This window comes from Euprymna scolopes, chromosome 5, assembly GCF_053919585.1.
Source record: "Euprymna scolopes isolate OS-2025 chromosome 5, ASM5391958v1, whole genome shotgun sequence".
Lineage (NCBI taxonomy): Eukaryota > Metazoa > Mollusca > Cephalopoda > Sepiida > Sepiolidae > Euprymna > Euprymna scolopes.
In genome coordinates, this window is record NC_136486.1 from 65969920 (window position 1) to 65994073 (window position 24154).

At 34.3% G+C, this 24154-nt stretch overlaps 1 protein-coding gene across 3 annotated transcripts in view; it reads left to right on the forward strand.

Moving 5' to 3' along the window:
- The window catches only part of LOC145277094 (uncharacterized), a 106930-nt gene that overhangs the window by 70499 nt on the left and 12277 nt on the right, over nucleotides 1-24154 (forward strand). Inside the window, exons 2-5 of one of the 3 annotated variants that reach the window (XM_080128758.1) lie at nucleotides 9356-9433; nucleotides 10686-10854; nucleotides 17110-17177; nucleotides 23678-23723. In XM_080128758.1, coding sequence (XP_079984884.1) covers nucleotides 9356-9433; nucleotides 10686-10854; nucleotides 17110-17124 — 262 coding nt within the window. In that variant the 3' untranslated portion in view covers nucleotides 17125-17177; nucleotides 23678-23723. The remainder of the gene's footprint in view (nucleotides 1-9355; nucleotides 9434-10685; nucleotides 10855-17109; nucleotides 17178-23677; nucleotides 23724-24154) is intronic. The other 2 variants (XM_080128759.1, XR_013868105.1) reach the window with 2 other exon arrangements.

Consider the following 24154-nt stretch of genomic DNA (forward strand, 5'->3'; position numbering starts at 1 on the left):
TCATTTGAAAATCCAAAGTAGTCACCAATCTTACAATGACCAGACTACATATTGCTTAACTTTAGTGATCTGCATAAGTCATTTGGTAATTCCAAGTAGTCACCCTCCTAGAATGACCAGACTACATATTGCTTAACTTTAGTGATCTGCATAATCATTTGATAATCTCAAGAAGTTACCGATCTTCAAATGAACAGACTACATATTGTTTAAGCTTCCTGATCTTCATAATCATTTGGCAAACCCAAGTAGTCACACTTCTTAGAATGTCTAGACTACATATGGCTTAACTTTAATGATCTGCATGAATAATTTGGCAATTCTAAGTAGTCACCCATCTTAGAATGACCGGACGACATATCGCTTAACTTGAGTGGTCTGCATAAGTCATTTGGTAATTCCAAATAGTCACGCATCTTAGAACGACCAGATGTCATATTGCTGAAGTTTAGTGATCTGCCTAAGTTATTTGTAATCCCAAATAGTCACCCATCTTAGAATGACCAGACTACATATTAACTAACTTTCGTGATCTGCATCAATCATTTGGTAATCACAAGCAGTCACCCATCTTAGAATGACTAGCCTATATATTGCTTAACTTTCGTAATCTCCATGAATCATTTCGTAATCCTCACGTGTCACCCATCTTAGAATGACCATACTTTCGTGATCTGCATAAGAATTTTGGTACTCCCAATTAGTCACCCATCTTAGAATGACCATACTACATATTGCTTAACTTTCGTGATCTGCATAAATCATTCGTTAATCCCAAGTAGTCACCCATCCTAGAATGACCAGACTATATACTGCTTAACTTTCGTGATCTGCATAATTCATTTGGTATTCACATGTAGTCACCTATCTTAGAATGACCAGACTATATATTACTTAACTTTAATGATCTGCATAAAATAATGTTTAGTTCAACATGTAGGTAATTCTAAAACCAATATTCAATCAATCATTCGCGCTAAACTTTTATTAAAATGCTACAAAATAACTTCCTACCATAAACATAATTATAATATACTGTATTCAATATATAAAATGTTCCGAGTAGTCTAAGTATATATTTCTGGAGTTATATTGAAGCGGTTAGCTTCCTCAGCCTCGCATGTGCATTCGTGACCCGTACTTTAACTAATAAAAAAAAAAAAACGTTTCAACCGCAAGAATGGCTTTCTAAGTAAAATCCCACAATATTTATTGCAAAAAAAATTGGAAGAAATATGCATGAAAATTAAATAAAAGAATTAAATAAAAAATAAATAAAAAGAATAAAATAATAAAAAAAATTAATCGTAAATTTGTCTATTTGCTCTGGTACGCAAATGTCGTGTTTACATACATTTAAACTGAGAAGACCTCACGTATTGTTTGTTTTTGTTTAAAATAATGTACATGTAGGTTAAAATTGGAAAATTAAGTAGGTACTGAATAATATTTGTGTCATTTAAAAAAAAACAAATATAAAGAATTATTAAAAGTTGTAAATTATTTAACCTCGGCGAAAAGTCTTAAAACATAGTAAAACGATTCTCGTTTCCTTTCTACACCTCCCTCCCTCTCTCTTTCTCTCTCGCTGTCTCCATCTCGCTCTCGCTCTCTCTCCCTCTCTCTCCATCTTCCTTTCTCTCTCCCTTTCTATCTCCCTCTCTCTCTCTCATAAACCAATGTGTTTATTGTACATAATTGGAAGAAATATGCATAAAAACAAATAAAAAGATTTATATAATAAAAAATAGATAAAAAGTATAAAATATTAAAACACGAATCGTATTTTTTTCTATTTGCTCTGTTACGTTGACTTACTTAGAGTGGACCTTTCGGGCCAAAAATTCGTTATTGGTCGTCCAGAGGGTCGGGCGTTCATATGACACCAAATTTGTGATTTTTTTCTGTCTGTCGAAAGTTTTTAGCAGACATACAAACATACATACATACATACATGCATACATACATACATAAATACGTACGCACGCACATAGCCACATTTTCACTTTTATATATATACTAGAGGGGCTACCCGGAGTTGCTCGGAACCGTAAAACAATGAGAAAATTGAAGCTGATTTTGAACATATTTGTTATTCTTCGGATAGAAGAACTTTTAATGTCTATATATCATTAGCTTTTTCGAGCAAAATACTATTTTACCTACCCTAGGACGGGTATTACACGTATCAAATAATTGTACCTCATCTAGCATAAGTAATTTATACCATATATATGAAATAATGTTTCCTTCGCGGGGATGGATAATATACAACACATATTTAAAACATTTTTACCTACACTCGGACAGCTAATTAAAATACATACATTAAATAATTTCATATACTATCAACATGTATTGTACAACATGTTAAGTCATTTTTCTTACTCCAATCTATATATATATATATAAATGTAAATGTTGGTTCGTTCGGAATTAATTGCCTAAAAACCCACTGGACGGATGGCTTCCACGTTTTGGTATAATATGTTTACTATATCCATGTGTGTTTTTATATATTTCTTTTTAATTATAACATTATACTTAATTTTTCTATGATTAATAGGTGTTTTTCTTTGTACCGAGAGGCCATTTTCTTTATTTAGGGACAATTATTTATTACCGCTTCCTGTCACGTGACCAGTGTTACAATTTAGCGGGTGTCCTGCTAGATCTGGAGATTTCGTTTGCAATCTAGCGGGGAATTCTAGAAAATCTGGAGATATTTGGCACTCACGCACCCGCATAAAATTATTAAAAAATAAAGAAAACCCGATTCTCACACCCTCTTTAACACCGTAAGTTTGGAAAAAGGTGTTATAAATAAAAAAAACTATACAAAATAATATTAAAAACCCGCCGAATATATGTCAGCCTATGTCACAGTAACATGTATTGAGCGAGTTTGTAACAGTATTTTATCCGGTTTTTTATTTATAACATCTTTTCCAAAACTTACCGTGTTAAAGAGAGAATCAGACTCCATCTTGAATGTTCCAATACATCGATAAACACTGTATTGTTTTCGAGCTGAATAAACATGTTACATTGAATAAAAACACGAAAAATACATCCAGTTAGGTAGAAAAGTAACTTATCTTGCCTTTGATAACATTTATTTGTTATATATTTGTTTTTTGACAACTTTTTCGAATCTATGTGTACAGTAATAAAACCCCAACATTGCATCACTAAAAAAAAACACCACAGGCTTAATGTAAACAGAATGTGTTTACAATATCGGTAAATTTTCAATGGGTTTAAATTACATGATTATTGATAATGTAACCATGTGATTGAACTTTAATTTAAATTAACCACACGTGGTCGATAAATGAATGCCGACGCTCAAAGTGTATACACATTTTGACTCCTCCCTTTACTTAAAAATTCACCAAAAATCAGGTAATTAACGAATTTTAATGGAAATTGCAGTATTTTTCAAATAATGATCGCAGAATATAGTGAAAATGTTTTATTTTGTTTAAACAAAAAATACCTTTACTAAAGTTATGGTTTTCAGTAGTAAATAAAAAACGCAAGAATTTATTTCTGCTTTTTTTAAAGCATCGTAATTTGTAACAATAAAAATAATTTTTACAGTAAAATTACGAAAAAAGCCCCTAAAGTCCGTATTAATGTATTCGATATCACTCGAAGAAAAATGAATTTTAGCATAATATTCAGGAAATTAAAGATTCAATTACATTCCTATTTCAGTCACCTAAATTATTTAGGGTTTAATGAGTTTAGGAAGTTATAGCCAAACCTAAATATTTTTTGGTAAATATCCAGATACGCTACTACAGAACACCGACCACTCTAATTTGTTTGCGCGCCCCAACATCACATCCGCCCCCCCCGCTCGCGCCCCCAATGTACAAAGTAAAATCTTCGGAAAATATTAAATGGTGTTCTAATTGGTAAATGTCGGTGCGTTACTTACGGAAAATTTGAAAATTCGATGTTCCAGGTAAAAAAAAAAAAACAGATAAATTACCCCCTACTCAAACTTGGTGTGCTTTCCTTTTCTAATTTTATTTATTTTTCAGCTAATTTTAAATTTTCCGCTCAAAAACCGCTATAATGTATTTTTGAAAATTAGAAAATTCTATGTCCTGGAAAAAAAATCCCCTCCCCCCAACGTAGTTTGCTTGGTGAAGCCGTCGTTTATGCAACAGCGTGCATACGCGTAGCATAAACGGAAGCTGCAAAATGATGGAAAGAAGTTCGTGGGTTCAGGGGTAAATACCATGCAAACGGTAAATTTGCCCCAAGTTTGACTATCAGATTCGTTGTCAGCGACCTCAATTACCTATAAAAAAACAAATTAGAGTGGGCGGTGTTCTGTAGTAGCGTATCTGGATATTTACCTTTTTTTCTTGCTTAAAAAAATAACATTAATACAGTAAGTTAGGTAAACTGACTTTTTCGTTTAAAAATTGAATTATTTATTAACTTAAAAAAAAAATTAATAAATATTTTGTGTTTTATATACATAAAGTACAATTGTTGAATGTTACTGTTTTGATTATATTCGTTTGGGAGGGCACAATTAAAAAATTAAGAAAGATTAAAATGAAGCGAAATTTAAGTTTCCGTTCCATTTTTACAACAACCGTAAAACAGTGCATACTCAACAAGTTTTATCGTAATTTATAAGCATATTGAAACACTAAATCAACATTTTATTTATTTTTTTGCATAATTAATGATGGAAGTATTTTTCTGTTTATTTTCTTTACATCTGTTAAAAAAATAAATAATTTGTACATTCTCTTGAAAAAAAAGAATAAAACTTTTCTCTACTTTCACATGTGTTCCATTTTAACAAACTGAGCCACAGCAACGCGTGGCCGGGTACAGCTAGTTTACCATAATTTTAAGAGAACTGAAACAATTTTTAGAAAGTAGATCATTAAACTTTCCAAATTAGTACATAAATACATCATCTTGGTTAAGAATTAGGCACGAAAAAAATAAAAAGGAGGTCATGCTTTTTATGTAAAGCTTTAGAGAAACAAACGTCACTCGAAAATAAGCATGGCATTCTAAATAATATTTTTTTATAGGTCAGATGTGATTTTTGGAATATGCCATCTTGTCTCAATTTAGTATTCGATAAATATAAATTATGCATATTTTTATAATAGACTGAGAGAGGAATTTTGTATGTTTATGTATCATTTGCTATTTCGAGCAAAAGAATATTCTACCTACATAAGACGGGAATTGCACATATGAAATAATTATATCTTACCTGGATTAGGTAATCTACAGCATCTATATGCAAGGGCGGGTAATATACAACACATTTATCTCATCAAATCCCCAGCGATGCAAGGTATTTTGCTAATATATACTCTCACCTATTTCATTCAATCCCGGGCAACGCTGGGTATCGTGTTAGTATATAGCTCAAGCAATTTCATTAAATCCTGGGCGACGCAAGGTATTCTGTTTGTATATGTTTCAATCAATCTAATTCAATCCAAGGCCACGCCAAGTATTCTGCTAGTATATATTTGCATCTATGTTATCACATCCCAGGTTACCGTGTATTCTGCTTGCATAAAATTGCATGTATCTCATTGAATCCAGGGTGACTCCGAGTAATGTGTAAGTATATATGTGTATGTATCCCGTTGAATCCCATAATTCTTATATTTTTATAAATCTCGACAATTTAACCACCATTATCGCTTACCTGTCTAAAATAATAACTTCGAGACATTGTCTTGGCTGGTTTTTCATTAAAACACATCATCCAAATAACTCGCATTTCATATGTTTATAATTTTTACTAATTTCAACAACCATGTCACCTGATTTAATTACATTATCGCCTCCACTCTTACAAAAAAAAAACTTTGATACATAGGCTATGGTATGTTACTAATTTTGATTATCATTTTTCCTGAGTAAATCAACATTATCGCCCGCTTCTATCACTAGAATAATAACTTTTAGGCATTGTATGGCTGGTTATTTCATTAAAACAAAACACCAACAAAGTAACTCACATTATATCATGTTTCATAATTCTTGGATATGTTACTATTTTCGACGATTATTTTTAATGAAGTAACCCAAATAATCGCGACCTCTTACTAAAATAATAACTTCCATACATTGTCTGGTCTGTCTAGTTCATTACGAATACACCAATCAAATAACACACATTTCATTATTTTTCATAATTTTTGGATATGTTGCGTATGTAAACAATCATTTTTTCTGAGTGCAATCACATAATCCCTCTCTCTTACTAAAATAATACCTTGGGAACATTTCTGGGCTGTTTATATCATTACGAACACATCAATGAAACACAGCACATTTCATCATTTTTTATAATTCTTGGATATGTGTTGAATTTCGACAATCAAATTTAATGAGTGCGCACTTATAATCACCCACTTCTTAATAAAATCATAAATGTGCTACATTGACTGGGTTGTTTATTTCATCATAATAACACCAATCAAATAACTAAAACTTCATTTTTCATAATTCTTAGATATGTTACTAATTTCGACAATACTTTTCATGAGTAAATCCACATTATCACCACCTCTTATACCAACAAAATCAACTTTCAGACATTGTATGGCTGTTTTTTCATTACAAACGCACCTATCAAGTTACCCACATTTGAGCATATTTCATAATTCTTGGATATGTCACTAATTTCGACAATTATTTTGTAATGAATAACCTAAATAATCTTCCCCTTCTTTAAATGACACGATCCCCTTCCTCTTACAAAAATAACAACTTTGATACATCTTCTAGCCAGTCTATTTCATTACGAACACATCAATCAAATAACTCACATTTAATCATTTTTTATAAGTCTTGTCTATGTTACTAATTTGGACAATCATTGTTTATGATTTAACCCGAAAAATTGATCCCCTTTTACTAAAATACTAACTTTCAGACAATATCTGGCTGTTTTTTTTTTCATTATAAACCCACCAATCAAATAACTTACATTTAATCATTTTTAGATATGATACTAATTTCGATAATCGTTTTTCATGATTTAACCCACATAATCCCCTATCCTCTCTCTAAAATAATAATGTTGAGACATTGTATCTAGTTATTTCATGATGAACACATCAATCAAATACCTCACATTTTACCATATTTCATAATGCTGGGATATGTCACACATTTCGACAATCATTTTTCATGATTTAACCAAAATCATCCCTTTTCCTTTACTAAAATAATAACTTTAAGCCTATTTCTTGGCCGTTCAGTTCATTATACGCACACCAATCCAATAACTTATATTTAATCACTTTTCATAATTCCTGGATATGTTACTAATTTTGACAATCGCTTTTTTTATAATTTAACCCACATAATATAATGTCCTTTTGCTAAAATAATTACTTTGTGACATTGTCTGGCTGGTTATTTCATTGCTAACACACCAATCAAATACCTCACATTTTAGCATATTTCATAATTCTGGGATATGTTACTAATTTCGACAATAATTTTTCATGATTTAACCCAAATAATCCCTTTCCTCTTACTAAAATAATAACTTAGAGATATTATCGGACTAGTTATTTTATTACAAACACACCAATCAAATACCTCACACTTCATCATTTTTCATAATTCCTGGATATGTTACTAATTTCGACAGTAATTTTCCGTGATTAAACCCACATAATTGGGCCCGTTCTACTAAAGAAATTGCCCTGAGACTTTTTTTCTGGGATGTTTATTTTCTTATAAACACACAAATAAAATAACTTCATTTCACAACTTTTCATAATTCTTGGATATGTTACTTATTTCGACAATCCTATTTTATGAGTTATCCAACATTATCGCCACCTCTTACTAAAATAATACATTTGAGACAGTGTCTTCGCTGTCCATTTGATTACAAACCCACTAATCAAATAACTCACATGTCATCATTTTTCATAATTCTTGGATATTTTACTAATTTCGATAATCATTTTTATTGATTTAACACTAATAATTTTCCCCGTTCTTACTAAAATAATAAATGTTATACATCGTCATGGTGTTCTATTTCATTAAGAACGTACCAACCAAATAACTCAAGTTTACTCATTTTTCACAATTCATGGATATTTTAGTAATTTTGACAATTATTTTTTTTTATTATTTAACCCACATAATCCCCTTCCTCTTACAAAATAAACAGTTTTTACATTTTCAGGCTAGTTATTTTATTACAAACACACAAATCAAATATTTTTTATAATTCTTTGATATGTTACTTATTTGGACAATATTTTTTCATGATTTTACGACACAATCGCCCCATATCCTCTCCAAGGAATTCTGTTATCACAAATATCCACCTATCTTATCCGATCCCATGCATTTTCCTAGGAAACATCCCACCTATCTCATCCAATCCCAGGCAACGTCGGGTATTTTGCTAGTACATATATCCAACTTTCTTATCCAATCACCGGCAACGCTGGGTATTCTGCTAGTACAAATATCAAGCTTTGAAGCCACATCGAAGACAGTTCACTGGCATAATATTACAATGATTGTATATTAATCTAATGGTATTCGACAATAAAGCTACATCCAAGGGAGGGCAGTTGGATATTATAACAATGATTGTATATTTATGTAATGATATTCGACAATGAAGCTACATCCAAGGGAGGTCACTTGCATATTATAACAATGATTATATATTATACTTATGATATTCGACAACGAAGCTACATCCAAGTGAGATCACTTGCATATTTTAACAATGACAGTTCACTGGCATAATATTACAATGATTGTATATTAATCTAATGGTATTCGACAATGAAGCTACATCCAAAGGAGGTCAGTGTATATTGTGACAATGATTGTATATTATTCTAATACAATCTTAAGCTACATCCAAGGGAGGTTAATTGCATATTATAACAATGATTGTATATTTTTCTAATGGTATTCGATAAAGAAGCTATATCCAAGGGAGGTCACTTGCATATTATAACAATGATTGTATGTTCATCTAACAGTATTCGATATATATATATATATATATATATATATATATTATTTTATATTATATCATATTAAATCATATTATATTATATTTATATAACAATCAGATTTTTCTAAACTAAACCGGGTTAACTTACATTTATTTGTAAGGAAACACATAAAAATAAGTTCAATAAAAAATTTTGTTGACCATGTGTATGCTTATAATTGACGCAGTTGCTTTTAATATCGGACATAAAACAAGGCGGCTATAAAATAGGTAAGCAGACGAAACTTTTGAAACTACATGTCACAAACAGGATGGGTAAATGTATTAACTTATATTTTGCAGTTTAAAACGCAGAAACACAGAAACCTGCTTCGAACTCATTGCCCCAAATACTTTTGTTTTGGGACTATTTACCCGAAAGTAAGTAGACACCTTTTCTTAATGATTTCTACAATTGATTCGAATTAATACTCCTTAATTGCATATAAAAATATGATATTCAATGTTTAACGTATGATGTTGATGTTACCATAGCTCAGTTCTAACACTGTAACTGGTTTTACAGCGCTGTAATCAGTGAAGGTGCCAATCAACTGTGCAATTAATAATGTAGACACAAGACAAGGAAATGAGTGAGGTGGAGACGCTAGAGTCGCTGCCGAGGTACGCTTGAGTCGCTGCAGGCATAAGCTGGAGTGGTTGGATGCCGTAGAACGTGGCCGTAGTCTGAGCAACATCAAGCTGAAGTCATTGAATGTTAGCAAATCTTTATTCAGGAATTCAAGAAATGGACTGGCAGTCTTTGAGGTGGAGACCCAGGAGGAAAGCAGAAATAGAGACTGGAGTGTTCATCACATTCTGATTCCCCTGGTCCCACAGCAACATCGTCGACTTGACGAGGTACAAGTAAAGATGAGAGTTCTCCAAGCTCTCGACCTGCACTTGAGGCATGTAATGAAAAAGACTAGTTATATGAAGAGTTTTTTTTTTGTGATACAGGCTCTACGGCGAATGGTGATGCTGACTATAATATACTTCACCCCATATTACTTAGAGTTAAAAGGTCCTTTTGTGCTTATTTACTCTGTTTTTTTTTTTTTTGTAATATAGGTTCGATATAATAGTCATTTGTTTCTGTGTATTTTATGAAAGACGGCAATCTTTTGTTTACACAATGCTATTTAAAAACGGTCCTTGCTACATTTAGCACGCCTGGTCGTGGCGTATTTCCCGGAATGTCATAGTTTCAACTCACAGTGCGTTTTTCGTTTGCTTCGTTCTAATCGTAAACAAAGGATCGATTGCGACATACTAACGTCGTAATATTTTTACATTAACCAACTTACATTAAACAGCATTTTAAAATTACACTCGTGCTGTGTTTGTGTTGTGAGATGTTTTTTTTCATAAAAATTATATTTTTCAATCTCCGCTATCTTTAGTATGTTTATATATTTTATTTACAATTTTGACGGTTTAAGATAGTTTCCCTGTCACACGCTTAGTGTTTCTATCTTTCGTCTTTCCCAGCTTTGACATATTTTTTCGAGTGTTCTTTCAGTCGTCGTCTCTAAACAGTTATTGTTAGAGAAATGCTAGTTCTTTCTATTATAACAGTCACACTCGTTTCACATTTAAAACCTTATTGTATTACTTTATTTTCATTTCGCAGGTTTCGGAGAACTATCCAAAATAGGACGGTTGAAATAATTTTTAGCGCGATTAGAGCGCCTACTGTTCAATTCAGAAGAAAACACATTTATTTAGAAGCTGATGTGCTATCAAAATTCAATGTGCTCACATCAGATGGAAAGAGCTTGAATGTATTTTCAGCTAATTTGGTATGTATATTAGTTTGTTTTACATTATTTACTTTTAGCTTATTGAATCATTTCGCAGAAAATCTAAGTTTTTTTTAAATTGTGAGAGCGGTGGAAGATAACATTTGAGAAAGGCAAAGAGAGACAAATAACATTTCCCTAAAATTGTCACTGACAAGCTTTTGTTCTTTCTTTTTATGGTAGTGTTCTGTCCACATCCTCCGGATTTATTTATCTTTCTCTTCTCTGCCCAACAAGGCGGGTCTGAGATGCTAATTATGACCTTTCCGCAAGAGAGGGTCGTATATACATTCTCTCTTACCTCCAATTAACTCACAACTCACTCTCTCAGTTCTATCTCACCTCTTGCAGCCTTTGGCGCCGCTTTTCTCTCGCGCCACTTTTCTTTCCCACCACTTTTCTCTGGCGGCAAAGTCGGCTCCCAACTTTGGACGGCGTCTCCACGTCGGTCAAATCCGTAATTTTTTGGATTTGACCGTAATCTTTTACTGATCATGGAGACTACAGATAAGGGAAAAGAAAATAATTAGGCATCCCCCAGCACGGAGATAATGACCCAACAAAGGACGACACCCCAAATGGAGGAACAACAGTTAAAAGTGAAGGGGATTACCGCCCCGATAACATGGAGGGAGGGGCAGCAGACCCAAAAGAATGTGCCCGGGGAGATTCTCCCCACGAGAGCAGCTCTCCTAAAGAGGGCGCCAATTGCAAAACTGAGGATGCCCACTCACGATATTCTCATAATCAAGAGGCAACAGCGCTATCAGACATTATCGAGAACGAAGCTCCTCAAGAGGGCAGCTACTCCTCAAAAAGGAGAAAGTGACCAAAAAGACTACGTATACCGCCAGGAAATGAATGCTGGCAAAGAGGAAGCCGCTTCAACAAACAAGACGAAGGTTGATGCTCTCCCTGAGGGAAGTTCCCCGAAAAAGGGAGCAGTACCGAACACACATTGAGAGAGCGTTGGAAAATCAGCCTCTAAAACGAAACCACCTCCAAGACGGCGAAACGGTCATCCAAACCCCATAAAAGACTCCTCGCTAAAGCAGCTGAGCTATCTGCATAGGGTAAAACCGTAAAAAAGAGACTCTCCCCGCAGGAATATAAAGACTTGTCTCTCACCAAGTACAAGGGATATGTCGTGGGGAAAGTCTCAAGCCAATACCTGGGACAGGAACGTAATGGAGTATATGTCCTGTCCTTCGTCACTTCTGACATCAAAAAAAAAAGAAAAAAAGAAAGATAAAGAAAGGCAGAACACCTCCAGAAGCTAAATACAGCTGTCAAGTACACACTTCAGAGTAGCTTCGCAATGTGGAGCATACTGCTTCCCAACAAGCAGAAAGGTTTTCACGCAGAGAGTTTAAATGCGCAGGAGCCAATATGCTGACAGAGTACCATGGTCGGATAACCCATGTTCTAATAATTAATGCTCCTGTCGACTAAAGCATGGAAATGCAGGGAACCTTCCTCAGTAAGTTTTAGGGGGGATCATATAAACAAAGCCTGCTCCAAAAATTGTGTCCACCGTGTAACCATAAAGTACCAATATAGGTGAGAAAATAGTGTTCCTAGGAATACCAGCGGCGGTATCCTTCAAGGAAGCCTACAAAACAGTGGTGGTCGAGAGTAGACGGCTTGACTGATGGTTATTTTCGAAATAGGGCCACAGAGCAAAGAGCAACCAAAAAAGCGGTTCCAAGAATCGCTTAAGAAAGGGCTTACTATTCAGTCAGCTCGGCGCATTCTAAGCGTGTCGAAAGTGAATAGGGCTAATGAGAGATTGGAATTTAGACCAAGAGATAGAAAGGTAGGCAGCGAAGCTACAGATTAAGAGATGTGAGAGTTCAGTCTGAATGATCTGATGGCAAAACGCGGTTTGGTTGACTGGTTTCGGGGCGTTCATCCGGGGCGGGAGATGTGGACGTTGACAAATAGCGTTTCCTTCTCTCCAAATACTTATTTGGTAAGGATGTAAGTAAGGAGAGGCGAAACAGTATTCTTATCTTGTTCCACGTTCACTTAGTAGGCCAGAAGCACCATAAAGTAGTTCTTGCCCGGCTGAAGCTAGGAAATAAGCTCAAGTTAGCAGGGTACTGGAAGTTTGAGGGGACCCCTTTCCAAAGAAGCCTTTTTCCCGTAAGAGTCAGTCTTCGCGCATGGAACCAAAGTGTGCCGCTAACTTGGTCGAAGATAACCAAAGCTTTACCTCTGACTTCGTCCAAGTCACTATTCTGATCGACAATGAGCAGCTATGAGGTTTTTTAATGGATTAGGACACGTTGGTTGCGCTGGTCAGACTCTCATTCGCAACCGGTGCTTCTTAGTTTAACTCATGTCAGGGTTGATATGCAGTCGTCCGCCGAGGAAAAAGAACAGTATCCACAATTTCGCCTCCGGTTTGAAGGCACTAAATGCACAGAGGAAAGAAAAAGAAACACAACATCATCCAGTCTCCTGATTAATTTTGAAACAAAAAGATATATATATATATATATATATATATATATATATATATATATATATATATATATACTGAATATTGACTTCATATAGTCGAAAACTAGTTTTTAGGATTTTCTTTGTCTTTATTAATAATGCGGTGTTAGTAATACGGGCGTCGTGGAGAGGGGGACGCCATCACTCTCAATTGAATAACTTTCTGACTGAGTAACTAACTTTTTTCGGCTCTGCATATGATTATATATTGAAGAACGTGGTTTTCCTCTAAATCAATCAACAACGATAGTGTCACATCTCTATGTCTAGATTGGTCCCTTTTAAGAATTCTCAATCGCATCTGGAAATGTTGCGATCTGTTTAGCAGGCCTTCTGTTTCACACTCGTTAGGACAAAGATGACTTTCCTCGAGGTGTAAACATTCATTCTCTAATATATGGATTCGTATTATTTGTACCAGTTTACAGCATATTTTTCCGCTCAACCATTTTAGTTACATTCTTGTTGACGGATAACTAAACATGAATACAATACAATCATTTATTTTGGGATTTTCTTTCAGCAGAGAGTTTGCTATCGCCCGGGCGCACCATATTTAATAAACAGTTAGGTTTTCCCGTTTTTAGAGTGAAATTAAAGTTTTCACTCGCTCCGCTTGGGCCCCAACCGTTTTTTTTTTTAGATTGAAAAGTTGCAAGATACGCTAATTCAAAGTCAACAGTGGAGGCAGTTATCAGGAGTAAGTGGTGGGTGGGTCTTAAATTTTAAATTAAAATATTATCCGTCACGTACGCTTAGCGATTCGCACCAGATAAGGCCAAGACGAAGAACCAGCTAGAGCAGAAACTAGCCCAGGCTATTGGGGAGCGTGATAGGCGTGCTCAAGAACAAGCTAAGCAAGGACATCTGCGTTATACTAGCGAGCGTTATGAAGGTCAATTTGTTAGAGATAGACTTCGACATATAGGCAACGAAGCAATCAACTCTCACGCGGACGTGCGTCGCGAGATTTCTAGGCGTGGCTCGGACAAGTATATTGGCAAAATCAAACATCCAGATGGACGCACCTTGGAATCGACTAAGGAGATCTGCGAGGGGGTTCGAGAACATTTACTCAACAGCTCGATGTTTAGTCCACGAGTTAAGCAACTATTTTACCGACTCTTTCCGTCTCGAAGCGGATAGATAGGCTAGTTTCAATGGCCGGATGACGGAGCGGGGCGTTTTTGCTGCGTAAAGCAGATCATCTATGGCAGATCGCTGAGATTTTATAAAATACGAACTGTATTTCAGGCTGTCGCCCATGTTTCTGCCTCTTCTACCGGATTTGTTCAACCATTGGTTTGCTCAGGGATCTATCCTGGGGCAAATCACCAATGGAGTGATGACATTGACGAAGAAAGGTGTCGGGCATGCTGGGAGAAAAATCAGATGATCACAGGTCCATAATTCTGTTAAACACAGAGTAAAAATTTTAGGCAAGATATTGTCGAATCGACTGTAGGTTATTATCCGCGACTTGATCGAACTCAATTCGGGTTCTCTCTGAACCGGCGATTGGCCAAGGCTGTTCCATAGTTTGCAGTCGTCTGTTGTCTCCGTTGTTGAACAACGGCTGTAGAAATAACTGATCACGTTTTCTTTGATTGCTGCGAACTCCGCCGGTACTGGTCGTATGTCAGCGAGGTGACGACTCCCTAACACTAACCCTAACCCTAACGACTCCCATCTATCCCGAGCATCCTCGCCCGATTTATGTATCCAATGTCGTTGATAACGTGAGGTCGCCTCGGGACTGGGAAAGGCATATGGTCTGTTCAGATGTGATAGAAGAAGGTTGCATCGCACGGCATTTGCAGAATATGGATACACGATGTAAGTCTATGTATGCGAAAAGGAGCCAGATTTGAATACGTGTTTCCCTCTAGGTGTCGGTCGCACAGTTCCAAACTCACTCCGATCCTGCTTTTAGTCTCTTATCCAGCCGAGTTAGTGCCCCGTCTTTCCTCGACTAAGAAGCCTTCAAGATCTCCACCACCCTTCCAACCGCCATTTTTCTCCTCCCCTCTAGATTGTACTAATCTTGGAGAGAAAGAAACCAATAACTAACATCTTTCCACCAACCAATTTTTCTCTTCTCCCTTTCGTCCGTGGCCCTGTCGGTGGGGCATTAGAATACGCCGATTGCCCCCCTCCCTGCAGAGGGTAAAAGTCCCTTAATGGGGGTCCTGGGTATGACCTTAAACTATATCCAGTGGTGAGACCCCAGCTTATGGGCTTTGGGGAGTGTGGAGCCACCCTTTAATTACCATTGATCCCAGGTCCACTCTGACCCGGATTGGTAGTACCTGTTAGGGTCCGAACTATGCTTTAAATAGAAACATACGTGAAAACAACAAATATATTCTCTTAAAAAAAAATTTGTTCTAAATCTTTGGATTCGGCATTAAATAATCCGAAAAGGGTTGATATGCCGTAAAACAAAAACCAACCAACCAACCAACCCTTTCGTCCAATCTAAAGGGCACCCCCACTTAAAGACTTTCTCGCACGACCTCAGTTTTCTTTACAAACTGAAGTGAAACAGGCGCTCTATCAAATAATTGGGGTTGGGAGGTTTTTAATAGACATATTTTTTACATTTTTCTCCACCTGCCCTCGGCGAAAAGGAATTATTCTGTCGTTGTATATTTATTTTTCTTTTTAACACGTTCATAAAAACAAATGTTTCAAACGATTAGGTCTACATTAGGACGTCACACTGTACAAAAGTGTAAATGCGGTACTAGAAACCTATGTTTAGTTCTAGAGTGACAAGAATAACTTACGCCCGCCAGTTCCCCATTTTTTAGTTGGTCTTCTACCTAAGTTTTATTTTATGTTGAATTTTTATTGTATTTTCACCCGGAATTAAAAATTTGGTATCTCAAAATGTATGTTCTTCCGAGGCTTCACTTATATTTCTTGTTCTCTCTACCAGTTAAGGAGAAGTAATTCACGACTGAGGCAATATTTAATTTAGTTCCTTTCTCTACATAAAAAACAACCCTGGTGTCTAAGGCTACCATCGTGGGGGGCATTGTCAATAGAAAATCACTATCTTTCTAAAATCTAACTGTAAATTCCAAAAATAAAACTTCTCACTTCTGCCCGTGGAACCCTGTAGCCAAAATCTTCTTTACACTTGACAACCTGATCGTCTTCAAGTGCAATGAAAACAAGTTGAGTGATGCACTTAAATAAGATTCTACTTAATTTTCACCACTACTGACAACAACGCTGTTGTCTTAGTGGCGATCTTACACCCAGTAATAGTTATCATAGGTTGGTTATCAGTCCTGGATAATGGTGGCTACTCTGGAAAATATTATAATAAAGTAATCAAATTATAAATACAGCTAGCACTAAACGTCTCAACAAGTAGAAGAGAAAAATGTAATTAAATTTCGTAGTATATAAATGAAATAAATACTTGCATAGAATATGATCAAATGTACTCCTTATCCAACATTATACCGCGCTTGATTCGCATCTATTAATTGCTGCTGTACTACACGCATCAAGTTATCAATTTATTGTAAATACATAAAAAAGACGTAGACTGTATTACGTTTAATTAAATGTCATATCAGAAAATTGTCGCAATTTAAAGAGGAACTTTTTTTTCTTTGAAAATAAATTTAAGAATTAAATACATGTTAATACACTAATTAAGTAAGATAATCATTTATACATGTCTAATTGGTATGTGTTAAGAGTCTTTTCATTTCATTTTCTTTTATTTCAAAGGGAGGCATTTCTTAATTGAAAGCAAATATTCGCGATTCAAATATATTATTTAGTATCAGCACAGCAACGTAAGTATATTAATTCCAATCTTATGTATATATATATGTATGCATGCATGTGTATACATATATTATATATATATATGTGTGTGTGTGTGTGTGTGTGTGTGTGTTTGTGTTTGAAGAGAAAATATATATGCTAATGAGAAAACAGGCATTTTAATAGTATATATGAAAATGTGTATAATAATAAACAGTAAAATGCTTTTAAAACTACTTATTTTTGCATGTCGGATTAACAAGGTACTTTCAATAGGTTTCCAAATATATGTTGTACAGGCTTTCAAATTTTCGTTGACTCTTGAAAATCAAGTATTTTCTTTATCTTCATGAGATGACTGATGGATTTTTTTTATCTGAAAGAAAAAGCCACAGACATTATTATAATACAGCTAATAAACGCCTGATTATCACGGCTTGTAGATTTTTAAAACATCCCATCTGGAATAGATAACAATGTAAGAGCAGATATGCAATAACATTCCATTTTAAATTTGGAAAAATGCCACAAAAAATAGGGAATGCTGCATGAATCTGGCATTTGTTTCTGAGTGGCATACATTAACTCGTAATGGACTGAACATGCGGAAGATTTGCGCGAGATATTTCCTAATGGTGCTCCATCCTTGTCATAGATTATTTAACCGAGATAGATATCGAGAAAGTTTCTCACCTACCCTAGAGTCCATATTGCTGTGACATTGTGTTATTCCTTAACCTCGGGCAAAACCTTAGAGTGTGTCGTTGTGGGACAATTACGGAGATGAAGGGGGCTGTAACGAAAATCATTAACATGCTCAGACCAGAGGGCTTCCATGGTGTCTTTCATAAGTTGTCGGAACAGTACAATGAGTACATTGCAGACAGAGGAAATTTCTTTGAATGCGACTTGAGTTTAATTCGTGTACTCTCAGTAAATGTGCCTTACGAAAATGTCTAGAAACTTATTGAAGGCACCTCGTATGGGTACGGTTCTTAATAAAAACAAATCAACAATAGTCTTAATGTAAGCAATCTATTCAGTAAGTTATTCAATATTAGCTTGTTAATATACTGTTAGTATCTTTATCCTAAGTCTTTAATGTCCTAAAATACCTTGAGAAGAACACAGCGAAGGTCTCCTCGTATCTTTGAAGAAATCAACCAGGAACTGTGTATATAGTTTTGCAGATTTGTATAAAGGACTTTTTTTTATTGAGAATGTTATCAATGAAATAGAAATGAAATGCAAGCATCATATATCATTCAAAACCTACCGTGTTTGAATCTATGGTTAATTGTTAGGTTTACTCAATTAGAACTGCTTTAAAACGTCATCGCTCAATCATTTTGCGAAAAGATTTCTGACAATTTTTACAGTTTAAAGCTCACTTCTTTAGATTTACTTAAAAATAAATTCAATGTACGTTCAGTAAAATAAGTTGTAATTAAATTACCGTGTTAAAAAATTCCACGAATCTGTAAGGATTGGCCGTTGGTTAGCAAGCAACCAAATCTGGTCCCTATTTAAAATCAGGAACGGTGGTAATGATGACATACCAGGATACAGAAAATGATGTCGCTAATAATTAACTGCTGTATGAATGTGTCACTCAGGTTACATATGAAACAACGAGAGGCATTTTTATTTCAAGCCGAACCTGGAAAAATAATGGATTACACAGAATACTTAGCAGTACTAATAAAGAATTGATTATATAATGTTAAATTGAAGTATTTTAAATATTATTAATTCTGCAATATTTAAAGTTAAAAATTTATTATAATTTTTACTAAAATATCTTGTCTTTTTCTTTTCCAGTTGTCACAATTAGTCCCTTTACGTTTTTATGTGATAATTTTAACCATATTTCTTTCAATGTTCGCATTGTTACTTAAGCTTTATTTTTTACACGAAGAGCATCGCTAGATACGCTAACGGTAATTTATATATCACTTACCAAATCCCTAACCTAAGATAGGAAGCATTATAGTAATCCAAATACAGTACTGATCGATGTTTCATAGGTCATCAGTGCGGCTATACAAGAAACTACCTAAAGCCAGGATCGAAACCCGATCGCCCAAATGACTGTCGGAGCTTCTAACCCTTGCGCTATCCGGCTGCTTGTGCAGACAAAAAGACAGTGGCACTTGTAATATTTTCAAAAAATGCAAATTTAAGCTAAATTTAACGTAATTGTTAAAGCAACCTATACATCATTTTATTCGCCTTTTGTTCCTCTATATTTTGCGTGTTGATATTTGACTTTTAATTAAAATATCATGTCAATTTACAAAAAATCTATATAACGTAATTAAAAAAATATATATATAAATTGAGGAGGCAATAAAAAGGTCCGCGTCAACATTTTCGTTTAAAACCAGCCTAAATTAAAATCGGGAACGATGGAGATGATGATATGACAGGATACAAAAAAATAAGTTTTAAAATATCCACCAACAGGCAACAAAGTATCTCTTATCGTAATTGATGGTTTTTAGGTTATACACCGTAACATTAAGTCCATATGACACGACGTTATATTGCTGATCATCAGAAGCTCATTAAACTTCGCCTTTCTGGTTTATCCAACCGAGAAATCGGCCGAAGATTTAAATGTGAAGGGAAAACGATAAGAAAGACTGGGCAAAAGCACCAAATCAACGGCAGTGTCCGTGATGACCCTAAATCTGGTTGTACTAGAGTTACTTCGAATGGGGAAGAATATGCTCTCAAGATCCGCAACCTAAGAAACAGATTTGAAATGGCCCCCCAAACAGTGCAATCTTGTAAAAAGTGCTCATTTTCTACTGTCAAGACAGATTACAGGAATTTAATTTGTGAGGATATGTTGCAAGACCTAAGCCAATGATTTCTCTAAAGAATAGAAAGCGCCGTCTGGACTTCATCAGATTAAACGAAGATCATGACTTTTATATTAGTCAAAAGTGCTTTTTAGCGACGAAAACAAGTTCAATAAGCTAGGCAGTAATGATAGACAGAAAGTCTGTCGGGGGAAAGACAGATGATTTAATCCTAGGTGCTAGTTTCAACGCTGCAATGTGGAGGAGGTTCAGTTTTTGTGTGAGGCATTATTAATTCCAATGGTCTCGGGCCTATAATTCGCTTACAAGGTCGAATTAATTAGACCAAGTATATTAATATGTTGAATGAGTATTTTCTACCCTACTTTCGTCGGAATTTGGATGATAATCCGATCGTCATGTAGGATAATTCTCTAATTTACACAGCCGGCCATGCCAAGAGGTTCCTGGAAGAGCATGATATTCCGTGTTTTGATTGGCTTGCACAATCTCCAGATCTCAATCTTATCGAAAACGCATGGCATTACATCAAGCAACAGCTACACAACGATAAAATTCCAAATTTGAAAGAACTTTGTGCAAAAATTTAAGAATAGTGGGATGCCCTTTCCGCGGAGTATTGCTGCAGTTTAATCTAAGGTATTCCCAAAATATTGCAGTTTGTCAAATTGCAGAAGGGATATGCTTCTAAATACTTAGCAATTTATTATGTTCCTGTTGTATTTACGCTGAATTAATATCCTAAATTTACATTTAAATAACAATTTTCTATTGTGCGGGCTTTCTTATGCCTCCTCAATTTGATCATATTTTAAATTGACATCAACACTAGATTATTTTAAGTAAAAGTAAAATATGAAAAGGTAAAATTAAAGAAGAATAAAATGTCCAGAAAATGAGTTATATTATCTTAGACAGTTACAGTAAATTTTGCTTAAATTTGCATTTGTGGAAACAATTATAAGTGCGGACTTTCTTTTTGCCTTTGTATATATATATATATATATATATATATATATATATATATATATATATATATATATGCGTGTAAAGGAAAAAGAAAAGAAATTAAACTGTAAATTATAATTTACGAGTAAATTTATTGTTCAACATTATTTTTTCTTATAACAAGCTCCTACACCTTATTGTGTAATATTGAGTTTTTTAATTTTTATTTTGCTGGTGTTTATGTATTGATATATAAATATTAATATTTATATTTGGTTGAAGTTTACACTTGCTAGTACGGGGTAAACTTTAATTCCTCATAGCCTATGTATATATATATATATATATATATATATATATATATATATATATATATATATATATACAGTGATGATCATATTTATTGGCACGGTAAAATAAAAGTTAAATTTTGTCTAATAAATTCTAAAAAAGGGATTAAATTAAAGAAAATAACAAAGTATATTATGTATTTTTAACTGGCCTTTCCGATGCAGCAATCGGATTTTAGAAAAAATAAATAACAAAGGAACAACAAACATAATTGTAAAAAACCCTTGTTCAAAATTATTGGCACGATTTATTTAATAATCAATTGTATAGCCTTTGGCCTTGATTATCTTCCTCAGTCGCTTTTCATAGTTTACAACCAAGTTGTTGCACTCTTCAGTAGTAATTTTAGCCCACTCTTCCTGACAATAATCCTCCAATTGAATAAGATTCTTAGGCTTCCTTTGCATTACCCTCAATTTTAATGTTCTCCATAAATTTTCAATTGGATTAAGGCCTGGGCTTTGTGATGGCCACTCCAAAACATTAATATGATTGTCCTCAAGCCATTTCTTAGTCAGTTTAGCCGAATGCTTTGGGTCATTATCTTGCATGAACCACCAACGACAACCAAGTGAGAGCTCTTTAGCAGAGTCTTTCAGGTTTTCATCCAATATTTTAACATTATCTTCCATTTTTATGCTACCTGTGACCTTAACAAGTCGCCCTGGTCCAGAGGCAGCAAAGGATCCCCAAAACATCAAACTGCCTCCACCGTGCTTCACTGTGGGTATGGTGTTCTTAGGCAGGAAAGCTTCGACAGATTTTCTGTAAATATAAGACACTTTATTATGGCCAAATAACTCTATTTTCGTTTCGTCAGTCCATAGAACACGTTTCCAGAATGCAACATCTTTATCAATATGACGTTTTGCAAAGGCTAGCCTTGCTTTCAGGTGCATAGGCTTCAATAAGGGAGTCTTTCTCAGACGACATGCTTTTAAACCAGCTCTCTTCAAAACTCTACCAAATGTATGTCGAGATACATTCACTCCAGAGGTGCTCTGTTCATCAACAATCTCCCCAACAGAGATCCTTGGGTTTTGTTTTACTTGTCGAACAATTTTCCGTTCATCTCTTGGGGAAAGAATCCTTTTTCTCCCTCTACCCTCTAAACTCATAACGTGGCCTTGCGATTTGAACTTGTTTATTATGGCTCTAACAGTGGATTTGGGAAGGTTTAGCTTCCTTGAAATCTTATCATAGCCCTCCCCATTGGTATGGCATGCTACAACAAGCTTCCTGACGTCTTCGCTGTGTTCCTTAGTTTTAACCATGGCGATTGAAAATTATAATTTAGTCACTTATAATAGTTTAAATAAATCGCTATCTAAAAAGTATCTGAAAAAAATTATTCACTGAATTAGCGTTAAACAAGCATAATATGGCTATAAAAAAAGTTCAGAAAGCACGTAAACCGGAAATTGATTGATATTATACTGATCCTAAAAGAAAAACAAAGCCGTGCCAATAATTTTGAACAAGGGTTTTTTGCAATTATGTTTGTTGTTCCTTTGTTATTTATTTTTTCTAAAATCCGATTGCTGCATCGGAAAGGCCAGTTAAAAATACATAATATACTTTGTTATTTTCTTTAATTTAATCCCTTCTTTAGAATTTATTAGACAAATTTAACTTTTATTTTACCGTGCCAATAAATATGATCATCACTGTATATATATATATATATATATATATATATATATATATATATATATATATATATATATATGATGTTTTTATATATATATATATATATATATATATATTCATAGAAGTAAGAAATACGGTCTTATTATTTGCACTTTTGATGTTTGATCTTTCGTACAAGTTTTATGGCGATTACTATGTAGTCGTTTGGGGTTAACGAGGAACAGTTACTTTATTTTACTAGTTTATCTGCGGTAACCACTGAGATTTATATCAGTTTTCTGTGCTTGCATTTTCTGACGGAAATCTTAAGAGAATGTTTCGTTTTTCTGCTTGGATTATTCGGTTTAATATGCAAGTTTCGCAAGCTATTTTAAATCCGATAACTTGCTTTGAGCATAAGGGATTTTAAAAGTGCCACATCACGTCTTGAAATTAATATATGTGATATTATATTCAAACATATTTATGTGCATATACAAGGCCGCATTCCTATTCTCATCACTGTTGTAATAATCTTGCCATGCGGAAGCTCTTCGTCAATAATAAAGCACTCTCTAGTCGTCAACATTATTGATATGAACCTCATTGAAATTTCGTTTCCCAGCAGGGCTTAAAAATGTTTTAATGTTTAGAATCACTTACTTTTTACTAGAGGGCTATAGGTTCACTAGCGACATTGAATAAATTTGATTCAGCGAAACGGTATGTTTGTGGATGATTATATATATCTATTTTTTATTTTTTTATTTTAGTTTTAAAGTAAAGTCAGTGTCGTGCATAGAGCTTGCTGATCTTGACGTAAGTCTGTTCTTTTCAAATATTAAACAGATATATATATATATATATATACATATATATATATATAGAGAGAGAGAGAGAAAGAGAGAGAGAGGGACGGCAAAAAGAAACTTCGCACTTGTAGCTTTTTCAAAACCTGCAAATTCAAATTTAAGCTAAATTTAATGTAATAAATAAATAAACTATTACTTATTTGATTGGCCATTTATTCTTCTATATTTTACCTGTTCATATTTTACTTTAATTGAAATAATATAGTGTTCACGGTAATTTAAAAAAATAACTTCAAATTGAGGACGCAAAAAGAATGTCCGCACAATGGAAAATTGTTATTTAAATTTTAATTTAGGAAATTAATACAACACAAATACAACAAGAACAAAACTGACTAGGTAATATTTAGTAGTATAGCTATTCTGCAATTTGATCTC